Source organism: Hypanus sabinus, chromosome 3, assembly GCF_030144855.1.
Source record: "Hypanus sabinus isolate sHypSab1 chromosome 3, sHypSab1.hap1, whole genome shotgun sequence".
Lineage (NCBI taxonomy): Eukaryota > Metazoa > Chordata > Chondrichthyes > Myliobatiformes > Dasyatidae > Hypanus > Hypanus sabinus.
In genome coordinates this window covers 168,906,108-168,918,477 of record NC_082708.1, presented here as the reverse complement: position 1 = coordinate 168,918,477, position 12,370 = coordinate 168,906,108, and the positions used below count along the sequence as shown (strand labels likewise).

The following is a 12,370-nucleotide window of genomic DNA, read 5'->3' as shown; positions in this document are numbered from 1 at the left end:
TTTAACCCAAACAAGCTTCCAGCACTCTCTCGCAACAAAGAAGCATTCCTACTTTTAACAAAACAAAGAAGCCATTTTGAATAACAGACGCAGTAACAAAGAAAAAGAAACCCCCCTTTACACTTGGAAAAGAATAAGCAGTTGGCATTTTGGCCTGGTGAAGGGTAGTCCTGATGAGAGGTCTTGGCCCAAAGCATCGACAGTTTATTCCTTTCCATAGATGCTCCAACATTTTGTGTTGCTCCAGGTCAAAGCATTCTTAATTGCTTCAAATTCCCCAGTTTATAAGTTTCTTCATCAAGTTTTTCTGATCAACCATTCTAGTTAGCCCACTTCACCCCCTCTATTATCTCTGTCACTGCACTGTAAACTCTTTAAGCCTCTTTCTATCCTGCTGTTTACATTGTACATGATGGTATTTATGTATTTAAGTACATTTCATTCCATATCTGTACTTTAACCTCTAACTTTATATATAATTCTTTATAACTGTTGAATGTTATTAGTTTTTGTTGTATGGCATGTCCTAATAACATATTTCTAATGCATGACAATATTTATGGCAAACAAAGTTGATCCTTGATCACTGGTACATGGTGGATGCTGTGTACATCATCTCTAAAATGCACTATAATCCTCATCCCAGTTATTCCCACAGCACTGCATGAATTTTTATCACCATGACAAGGGCAGCAGGTGCTTGGGATCACCATTTGCCACAAGAAAGCAGCACCCATCATCAAAGACTCCTGTCATCCAGAATGTGCCCTCTTTTCATGACTACCGTTAAGCAGGAGGTACAGAAGTTCTAGGTACCACACCACCAGGTTCAAGAACAGTTAATACTCCAGAGCCAGTGTGGATAAAATGTTGGCTCTTTATTCCTCTCCATAGATGCTGCCTGACCTGCTGAGTTCTTCCAACATTTTTTGTGTGTTACTCTGGATAATTTCATTCACCAATACTGATTCTATTCACTGATTCTATGACCTTGACTCCCTTTCAAGGGGTCTTTACAACTTATGTTCCCGGTGCTAATTTTTATTTGCACAGTTTGTCTTCTTTTGCATATGGTTGTTTGTCAGTCTTTGTTATGGTTTTTTGTAACACTCTATTTTATTTTCTGTTAATACCTGCAAAAATATGAATCATGATGTAGCATGTGGTAATATACACAATCTTTGATGTTAGATTTAGACTGTAAGACGTGAAAGCAGAATTAGGCATTCAGCCCACCAAGTCTGCTCTGCCATTCCATCACGGCTGATTTATTATCCCTTTCAACCCCATTCTCCTGCAACCTTTGACTCCCTGATTAATCAGGAACCTGGCAACCTCCATCTTAAATATAATCCACCCTCCCTCCTCCCCCCACTGGCAAAAAAAGCAAGCATCGCACTCAAGTGTGAGCAAGGCAATAGAAAAGACACAGACTTGCAGTTACCCCAAAGACTTTGCGTTTCACACTGGCATTCAACATGCCACAGGTTCTCTGTCTCCCTTTTTCCCACAAGTGGGGAAACCTAACAAACAACTCTTTGGTTTACGATGTTAAAAGACCATTACATCGCTTTTTTCGAGCTTTGTGCCTGAAGATCACAAAGATCTCGGGTCTTTGGGCACACAGCAGAAGATTTCCCAACTTCCTCAATGACACACGGGACATCGACCCTTGACCAGAGCCTTGAGATCTTGGGCTTCCAAACACCAGCCGGACTCTCGGGCCGAACCCTTGGCGTGCCGAACAACAGCCGGTCCTGAAACCCCGGGAACAGGTCCTATTCCCGCAAAGAACCGAAGTCAGCGTGTAACTCCAGGTCAGGGTCTTCAAAAGAACCCTGAAAGGGAAAAATAAAGATATTAAAGATAGAAATAGAGCTGTTTCTGAAGATGCAAGTAAAGTAGGGAACCCCGCCTCTGTCTCCATCTCCATGATTTCTTGTCTCTAATGTTTACTCTTTTCTTTATGAATTTAGATCCTGGAAAAGAAGGAGGGTCTCTTCCGCAAACACATGATGGGAAAACGTGTAGATTATGCTGCCCGCTCAGTCATCTGTCCAGATATGTACATCAACACCAATGAGATTGGCGTCCCAATGGTAATGTAGTTAGATATGACCTGGTAGACAGACATTGCTTTTAAATCTAACTTTGGTACTGTACATGTTTGCTTCATAGTGCATTAAAATGAACAGGGATAAAGAATTGGGATTTTTCAATATTAACATTACTATTGAATTCTTGGTTCCTTGGAAGAATAGTCTGAACAATGAAATGTCTTCAAATCGTATTTATTAAAATTAAAACTAATTCATTGAGTCATTATGAACAATTAGCTCTGAATGTCATGACTAAACTGAAGTGCCAGTAGAGGGAGCTCCGTGGTCCTGTAAACCTCATAAAAATTCCATTTAGTAATGGAAATTAACAGCCTTAAGTGTGTGAGGATGTACATTAATCTGTTCTCTCTCACTTAACAGCTGCATTTTTGAGTATGTGTAGCCTTTCCCAAAAAGTGATTCCAATTACAGTCGGCCCTCCTTATCCGCAGATTCAACCAAACCCAGAAGTTCTCTCTCCAGCACTCGTTGCTTGAGCATATACAGACTACTTTTTTCTTGTCATTATCCCCTAAACAATACAGTATAACAACTATTTACAAAGCATTCACATTGTATTAGGTATTATAAGTAATCTAGAAATAACTTAAAAGTACAGGCAGTCCCCGGGTTAGGAATGAGTTCCATTCCTAAGTCCGTCTTTAAGTCGGATTTGAAGTCAGAACGGGTACATCCGGTATTATTTAGTGTTACGTACCCCGTAACTGGGTCACTTACCAGCTAAGATAGAGAGGTCCGTTGAAGTCTGATGGTACTATTTTAATAGTATTTTTTGATAAAAATACACAAAAATAATATCAATGCAAACATACAGATAATATACGTCGTCAATACTAAATCTAAAAGCGCAGGTATAATAATAATCAATAAGAAATAGCTCTATTGTTGTTTAGGGGATAATGTATTGTCTGATGGAAATATAAAAGTCACTCAAGTTCATTCAAGCTGCAGCTTTTTGGTTGGAGAGAAAGACGGGTGTTTAACTTGCCCATTCCTTTTATGATGTCAATCCTTCGAGAGTCGTTGGGGGCTGATTTCCCCTTTGTGGTTAGCTAAAGCCATGCTTCTGTGGCAAAGACCCACCAATTCCGAGGCAAATAGAAAAGGACGCACGTGGGCTTTTCCACCGGCTTTCGCTATTACGCTGTTGCAGGAGTTCTAGCATTTCTTCTGGTGCGTCTGAAGGGGCTGTTCCCCAGACCCTCTTTTATCCTGACTCACAGGGTCTCAGATGTCAATCAGGTTGGGATGATGCAATCCCTCCACCAAACTCCCTCGGTTCATTGCCCGGGGGCTTCGATGAATCGTACAGTATTCAATACACAATTCCGTCTCCAAGAGACAATAGCCGTTAGCAGTGGTTCCGCCTTTCGGAGGCCAGGACACATTCCAAACTCTTTGTGGATTCTGCATGTCTTTCTCTCATTTCCTGGGTCTCCTGACCTGACTTAATAGTGATCTTGCGATTCTCAAAAAGGAGGGGGTCATGGACGTAACATTAGCATCAGTTAGTCAAATGCTTTTCTTAGTATGTAGTATATATTTTATCTTTCTATGCATAAAAAATACTTAAGAAACATATGTATTTCAATAATTTAACCACTGTGTTGCTTAGTAATAATTGTAGCTTTCATCGGGGCAGCGCCTTTCACATTCTCCATTAAAATTGTTCCGATTGTTGACCGTCTGTAGCCTAACGCTTTTCCAATGACCGATGGCGTTTCACCTCTTTCCGATTGCTTTATTACTTCCACTTTATTTTCAATGGCGATCGTGATTATTTTCGTGAACAGAAACACTGCGGATTCAGAGCTGCACCGCCAGGTCCTAATGTCCACCGCATGTTAAATAAAGTCCACCGCACTGATTCAGGTTAAATAAAAGACTTGAGCATCCGCGATTTTTGGTATCCACGGTGGGGGTGGGGGGGGGGGAGGTCTCAGAACCAGTCTCCCACAGATAAGGAGGGCCGACTGTATACATTTAAAGAAATGATTTATATTTTTCTTCCTGAAGTTCCCTTATTGTACCACATCATCCTGCTTTCTTGTCTAATTTTAAAAATAATTTTGGATAATCTTGCAAAATGTGAAGTCAATTCCCATCATAGGAAGGAATGGCTGTAAGCACTGCTTATAGTAAAGGTCACAAGTTTGCTTTGGTGCTAGAGACCCATGCTCCACCATTGCAGTCCAGTCACAAGAAAGGCAGGAAGCTCCCACAATGGGTAATTTTGCGAGTATGTTCTGTTCACAAAATCCAACCCAGCTCTGACTGTACTCAGTCCCTAACAAAATGATGCCAATAATGCTGAGTGCCGTTTATTCACGATTAGTCTACATGTTGGTGCTCAGTTCATTCTTGATTCAAAGATCACTTTTGTTCAAGCCTTAATCATGTCTTGTGATTATAAGTGGGGCTATCATCTCAGCCCAGGGCTGTGTGAAACTCTCAGATCACTGTCATCATCTTCATGTGGGGAAGTTACTTTGATTTTGCATTTCAATTCCACTCCTCAAAAATAGAAGCATGCCATGCCCATGTTCAAAAAAAGTTTGGTCAGGCATGCGTTGTTAAGTGTTAGGTAACAAGTATATTAAGGAGATCCCCTCCCCTTAAGTTTTCCTCCTTTTGGCTTAAAATTATGCCCTCTTGTATTAGCAATTTCTGCCCTGGAAAAAAGTCACTGGCTACTCACTCTGTCATTGCCTCTTATCTTGTACATCTATCTGCAAAGAGAAAATCCCTAGCTCGCTCAACCTATCCTCAAAAGACATGCTCTCTAATCTAGGCAGCATTCTGGTAAATCTCCTCTGAACTCTCGCTAAAGCTTCCACATCCTCCTCCTAGTAGCATTCACTAGTGAATGGTGTTGCTGTTTGGCAGTGGGGCCTGTAGGTGCCTGACACCAGGCAAGTCTTTGTTACTGAACCTGTATGAGTTACCTGAATCTGAAGCCACGTCCTGCCAAGAGTTTATGGACGTAACTATCAGCTTGAAATCTCCACTCTCCAACCACCGTCAGTTAACTAAAACTTTTCAAAGTCTCTCTTGCCATGCTATCATTTGGAGCGATGACAAATAAGGAGGATTTAGCCTGCTTTTTAAATTGGTTTGCACTGAGTTGCATGAAATAGTTAATGTGTTCAAACTGCTTTGAATAGCCTATACATAAATGTTTCTTGCAATAACAACACAGGATTTCCCAATATGGGTGTGCTCTGGGTTAACGTTGACTGTGATGTGTGTCCATATTATTTTCTCTGTCCTTTTGTTTTTGTAGGTCTTTGCTACAAAGCTAACTTATCCTCAGCCAGTGACACCTTGGAACGTGCAGGAGCTGAGGCAAGCAGTGATAAATGGGCCAAATATACACCCCGGGGCTTCCATGGTCATCAATGAAGACGGAACCCGCACCATTCTGAATGCAAACAACGCGAGCCAGAGAGATGCCATTGCCAAACAGCTACTGACACCCAGTACTGGCGAGCAGAATCTGGGGATGAAAATTGTAAGTGGAGGGTACTGGGAACAAAAGCAGTTTCACTGGAATAGTAGAGAAGTAGGAGACTGCAGATGCTGGACTCTGGAGCAACAATCTGGTGGAGGAGCTCAGTGGATCAAGCAGCATTTGTGGGAGGAAAAGGGTTGTCAACGTATCGGGGCAAAACTATCAGGGGCAAAACTATCAGAACCAAAATGTCGACAGTTCCTTTCCTCTCACCGATGCTGCTCATCCTGCTGAGTTCTTCTAGCAGATTGTTTGTAGCTGGGACTTTATTTGACTTTATTCCTGTGGCGTAAAATAGTAACAGTGCCCAAGAATTCAACATTGTAAAGGTCAGAAGGATTGGCTTTATTTGTCACATATACGTCAAAACGTATAGTGAAATGCATTGTTTGCATCAATGACCAACGCAGTCTGAGGGTGTGCTGGGGGCAGCCTGCAAATGTTGCCATGCTTCTGGTGCCAAAGTAGTACGTCCACAACTTACTAACCCTAACCTGTTTAACTTTGGAATGCGGGAGGAAACCGGAGCACCTGGAGGAAATCCACGTGGTCTCCTGGAGAACGCACAAATTGCTTACAGACTGCAGCAGGAATTGAATCCTAATCATTAACACTGTAAAGTGTTAGGCTACCCACTACACTGCCATAACCTTGTTGATTTGTTGAAGGCCCAGAAAGCCCGTAGACTGTGTCAAAAAGTATCTCTGTAGTGTTTCACTACATTCTTTACAATGCTGAGCATGCCAGTGGTGCCAATATTAAGGTCTGAACCTGATTCCAGTGATTTTTCAGCCCTGTTGCTCCTGTGTAGAACTGTCAAGAGAGATTAAACCGATTATCTGGCTTCCATTTATCGTGGTTGCAACCAGTTCTATGGTATTAGAAAGCATCTTTGAAAAGTGATATGTACTCCTTAACACTACTTAAACAAAAACAGATTTCTGCTTGCTATCGTACTTTTTTTGCAAGGTCTTGTGAAGAGAATGTAACACTTCTCAGGTTGCTGTGGTGATCCACAGTGTTCAAAGTTGAAACCACATTTATTATCAAAGTATGCATACAGTATACAACCCTGAGATTTGTCTTCCCCCAGGGAGCCACAAGACAAAGTTCCCATCTAACGAAAAGCCCCACACACCAAACACTTAAAGTGTAAAAAAGAACAAATCACGGAGACAACAAAAAAAAGAGCAAATAACACACACAGCATTAAACATCATCAAACTGCAGAGTCCCCAGAAGTGCCACAGGCCAAAGCCACAGAGTCTGTTCCGTGCCGAAGTGCCTCGGTCAAATGGTGCAAATAGTAAAAAAGAGTAAACAAAAACATTGAACTTCGGAGTCCCCAGAAACGAGTCCACCGCTGCGTTCAGTGCTGAGGACATTAAACATCAAACATGTAACCTCAGCCACAAGCCACCAAGGCGACTGAACCTTGCAACGTGGGACCCAAGGCTCCTGTGCCCTCTGCCGGCCCCAGTGAGAGACAGAGAGAGACACCTGTTCATCTTCCGCTCTTGATGGCGTCAATTTTAAGTCTTCCAACACTGTAATCGGGATGGAGTAATGGAGCCAACCCTGGGTTTGTGTTCTGCCATTAGGAATTGATGAGTGCCCTGCACAGTCCGCTGTCGACCTCGCCAAATCCCCTAGGAGATCGCAAAAGCATCAGATTGTTTAGCTTGCTGAAAAGTACATCCTCAGATCTAGAAATTACAGGTTGCAATTGATCACAGATGGGGAAAAGTATATTTAACAGAATAAGAGTATCTAGTAGTTTCATAAACTACCTGCAGAATGTCTCCATTGGCCACTGGTGCCATATTGCAAAAAAAACCATTGGCTGGGGTTGGTTTACAGAAGCTCAGAAGTGGATGTAAAAGGCACAAGTCTTTCTTTCATATTGGGTGTGATGTTTGAAGCATGGTAGCAGCGAGCAGTATCAACCTACCACAGTTAAGAATTATGAGAGATGTATGGAATGATTTGCTAGAGGAAATTGTGGATGCAAGTGCAATACAAACATTCACAAGATATTTAAATATCTGCGTGGGTAGGAGTAATTGAGGAGCTATGGGCCAAGTGCAGGCAAATGGGTCTAACTGGACGGCAGGGATGAGTTGGGCCGAAGGAGCAGTTTCCTGCTGTATTTTCTGTGTGACTCCATGAGGCTCAGGTGATTTAGAATACCTCAAACCATCTCCGAAACCATCTTTGTGTCCTGCCTTCTCTTCTGGTTATCACATAACAGTTGAATACTAGGGCATCCTTTGGAATCTGAAAAAAAACACATCTGGATCATTGCAGCATTTGTGGCCTACTCATAATGGGGTGGTGTATTCACCTTCTGAGTAGAGTGTATGGAATGGTGATGCCAGGAACAATCGGTGGTTCTTTAGGAATTAAGTCATCAAAGACCAAAGAGGTTCTGCTGTTGTTCTTGTGTGCTGAGTAACATAGCATTGAATTAATACAGTACTATTTTTAAAAGGTGTGCCGGCACATTAAGAATGGTGATGTCCTGCTGCTGAACCGCCAGCCCACCTTGCACAGGCCTTCCATTCAGGCCCATCGGGCACGGATCCTGCCTGGAGAGAAGGTCCTGCGGCTTCACTACGCGAACTGCAAAGCCTACAATGCTGACTTTGACGGTGATGAGATGAATGCCCACTTTCCGCAGAATGAACTGGGACGAGCCGAGGCCTACTTGCTTGCCAGCACTGACCAACAATATTTGGTTCCCAAGGCAAGTATTTCATTGTTGGCCAGTAAGTTGAAGAAATTATCTTCCGATTCCCTTCAGACTTGAATGTTACTGCTTTGGAAAATGGGTGCCGTACGATTTCTGATATCTGTATTATTTTGTTTCTATCCTGTGTATGAGGCACTAACTCGTGATTATGACCTGACTGTCCATTCTCAGTCCTTGTGGTTGTGGAAGGAAGGGAAGGGGAGATGATGAATTTGAACCCAATTGATGACACATTTTACAACTTTTTTTCCCTTCTCATTTTTCTTACTCTGACTTTTTTGAGGTGATAATACATTGACTTGTATTTTTAAAAAATTATTTTGCAATACCGCAGGGTGTCGGGCCCTTTTGGCTCAGCGAGTCCGCGCCACCCAATTACACCGATGTGACCAATTAACCTACTAACCCACCTGTCTTTGGAATGTGGGGAGAAATCAGAACATCTAGAGGAAAGCCACATGGTCATGGGGAGACCATTCAAACTCCTTGTAGACAGCAGAGGAATTGAACCCCGGTTGTAGTAAGTGCTGACTGCTGCACTACTGTCCTGCCCCAATTTTCCGACTCCTTATCAGCTTTCATTTCCTCATCGCTGACCAAATTATCCCAGAAAGACATTGTTTTGAGGATTTTATTTTTGCGAGTAGATGCAGTTTGACGCATGCTTTATCGTGTACTAATTCCTTTGTGGCGAAAATGTTCTTATTTGTCAGTGCACTGGGCTCCAGCTGATTCTGTGTGTACACTGCATTATGTTCTGCACCTTATCATCCCTGTTCTCATTGACTTCAAGATACCTCATCCTCTTTAAAAATCCTTCAGTATGGCCCCACTGATTTATTTCTAGTGTATCCCCCTCGTCTCAAGCCAGCTCATCCTCGTGTCCAAGTTACCATGAGACAGGAGCAGAATTGTGCCATTTGGCCCATTGAGTCTTCTCTGCCATTCCATTATGGCTGATTTATTAACCATTTCAACCTCTTCTGACTTCCCTGTGTAACCTTTAATTCTGTTACTAATCAAGAACCTATCAATCTCTGCTTTAAATGTAGTCAATGACTTGGCCTTCACAGCCACCTGCGGCATTGAATTCCACAGATTCACCACCCTCTGGTCAGAGAAATTCTTCCTCATCTCTATTCTAAAGGGATGTTGTTATATTCTGAGGCTGTGCCCTCTGGTCCTAAACGCCTTCACTTTAGGAAACATGCTCACCGCATTCACTCCATCTACACCTTTTGATATTTGATAGGTGCACGAAGCAAGCCATCCACTCGTCTTTGGTGGCTATTCCTTCACAGACCATTGCTCTGAATTTAGGATCACTTCTCTAAACCCCTCTTTTCCTTTCATTCCTACCTTCAAAGCTCAGAATGTGCTATTGTCTTGTGAATCGTACTTCATCCCTTTGTTCAGGTTCGAGCACTCTCATTGCCACCAGCTTCTGCAGGGCATTTCATTCTGTTAATTGTTCATGCAGCTGCTGAAGCCCTTTGCTGCAATATCGTATTCCCAGTGAACATCGGCTGAAGCATTAATGTTCACCCTGACGACCTTGAGGTATTGATTTTAGTCAGAGCTTCCATTCTGCTATGGATTAGGAGGATTTTGTTCTTCTGTGTTTTGGAGAAATCTATTGTGCTGTGACCGCCCTGAGATAATCTCAGCAATTATGAAATATAAAGGTGACTTGATAGAGCCTTATAGGCTGGTAACAGTCAAAGAACGGTCACACATTATTTTTTTTTTTCTCCCCCAGGATGGAAATTTTAAGGTGATTGGAGGAAAGTATAGTGGAGGATGTTGAGGCTGGGTTTTTTACTGAGAGTGGTGGGTGTGTGGAGCACATTGCCGGGGTGGTACTAGAAGCAAATACATTAGAGTCATTTAAGAGACTTTTAAATAGACACATGGAAATAAAATTGGAGGGCTCTGCGGATGGAAAGTTGATCATGGGGTAGATTACAAGGTCAGCGCAACTTCAGAGCCTGAAGGGCTGTATTGTGCAATACTGTAAGAAATGCTCTTTGCTTACTTTTCACTAGGATGGCAAGCCTTTGGCGGGTTTGATTCAGGATCACATGGTCTCCGGTACCAGCATGACCATCCGCGGCCAATTCTTCACCAGAGAACAGTACATGGAACTTGTCTACCGGGGTCTTACAGATAAACGAGGGCGTGTGAAAATCCTCCAACCAGCAGTAATCAAACCTTACCCACTCTGGACTGGAAAGCAGGTGATCTCATTAGACCAAAACAGAAACTAGTAAAAGATTAATTAGTTTCATAAAATATATTATGCGTATCTAATACTTCCTGAGGTCATTCATGGTCATCAAGTTAGGACAGTACAAGGATATTTTTAGTTGTTTTATTATTATTATAATTGTTTCTGGGAGTAAAAGGAAAAATTTATTTGGTTTAACTGGAGTATATCAGTGACCTTCATTCTCTACTGCAGGCTGACAAAAGTTACTGAGCGGAAACACATGATAGATTGGGTAGTTTTCCAAAAGCACCACATTAATTTGCTGGCTCCCTTTGCATAGTAGTAAGTGTACGCCTTTAACATCTCAGCCTGTTCTGCCATTCAGTTGGATTGTGGGTTATCATTAGCTGAATTCTATGTGTTCTCTCCCTAAACACTCTAGTTTAACAACTTCTTGCATTTTGTTTCATTCCATTACTTCACCCCAGCCACTTCTTTGGAAAAAAAAGATGTTTGTTAGTTTAAGCACTGAGTGGCAAACTTGTAGAGGAAAAAAGTAACGGGGGGGGGGGGGTGGGGGGAACAGGGAGTTAGGCAGAACCCAGAGACCATTATACGTTTTTGGACAGATTGTATTTTCTTGTCTGTTTTTATTCAGATTCATCCCAAGTGTTTTTTTTTACCTTGTGCTGTTTTCATTGGCCCCAGACAGAGTTAGAGAGGGTGACTGGGAGAATCCCTTGGGTTCCATTACTGACTAGCAGTGTTTATGCTCATGTGTAGAGGTTTAAGCTAAATACAGTGGACAGATTCTGATTGGCTCCTGTAATAAAGGAAGTGCTCTTGCTCTGAGCCTGTACTTGACGCTTCCCGATGGCTATTGCCTTTCAGCACAGCTTGGAAAGACTTGGCAGCATTTCACACTTCTGCTTCAACAACAACAAAAAATGTTGAACTGTGGGTTTGGCATGGTCTCTTGTTCAGAGCCTCCCACAAAAGATCAGCACCTTGATTGCAGCTTTAGGTTAAAAAGGGATGGGTGTCCGAGATGAGAAGTGTCAGTTCTCCATAGTAAAAGATTGGTGGGGCGGGGGGGACTGGAGAAAACCTGCCAGTCACAAAACACTGATGTCAGAGGCTGGAAGTTCTCTTACCGCTTTGTTTACTTAAAAGTAAAAGATGAATGTGGAAAGTAAGAAAATTTTCCCACAATTGGGTATCACAGGCTTAGGTTTAATGTGAGAAGAAACAGTTTTAATGTGGATCTGAGGGGGAAGCTTTGTTCTTACACAGAAAATGGTTGAAAGTGGGGCTGAAGGCAGCTGTGGAATCAGATACAATTACTATCTCCTGGGCACAAGAGATTCTGCAGATGCTGGAAATCTAGAGTAACACATGAGCTGCAGGAGGAACTCAGCAGGTCAGGCAGCTGCAGAATATATCTCAGAAGAGTATTGCAGATATATTGTACAATTAACAGTCGCTGTTTTCAGTCGAGACCCGTCATCCAGGACTGGAAAAGAAGCGGGAAAAGACAGAATAAGAAGGTGGGAGGAGGGAAAGGAGTACAAGCTGGAAGGTGACGGGTGAAGCCAGGTTGATGGGGAAGTGGGGGGGGGGGAGAAATGAAGTGAGAAGCTGGGAGGTGATAAGTGGAAAAGGCAAAGGGCTAGAGAAGAGGGAATCTGATAGAAGAGGAGAATGATCAATGGGAGAAAGGTAAGGAGGAGGGGTTACTAACAAGAGATGTAACATTTCTGTACTTGGTAATGGGTCTT

The 12,370-nt window shown here is 42.5% G+C and overlaps 1 protein-coding gene across 3 annotated transcripts in view; it reads left to right on the top strand.

Moving 5' to 3' along the window:
• The window catches only part of polr1a (RNA polymerase I subunit A), a 231,470-nt gene that overhangs the window by 67,039 nt on the left and 152,061 nt on the right, over positions 1-12,370 (top strand). For all 3 annotated transcript variants that reach the window (XM_059965629.1, XM_059965628.1, XM_059965627.1), the window contains exons 11-14: positions 1,977-2,099; positions 5,404-5,631; positions 8,123-8,377; positions 10,429-10,620. In XM_059965629.1, the coding sequence (XP_059821612.1) occupies positions 1,977-2,099; positions 5,404-5,631; positions 8,123-8,377; positions 10,429-10,620 (798 nt within the window). The remainder of the gene's footprint in view (positions 1-1,976; positions 2,100-5,403; positions 5,632-8,122; positions 8,378-10,428; positions 10,621-12,370) is intronic.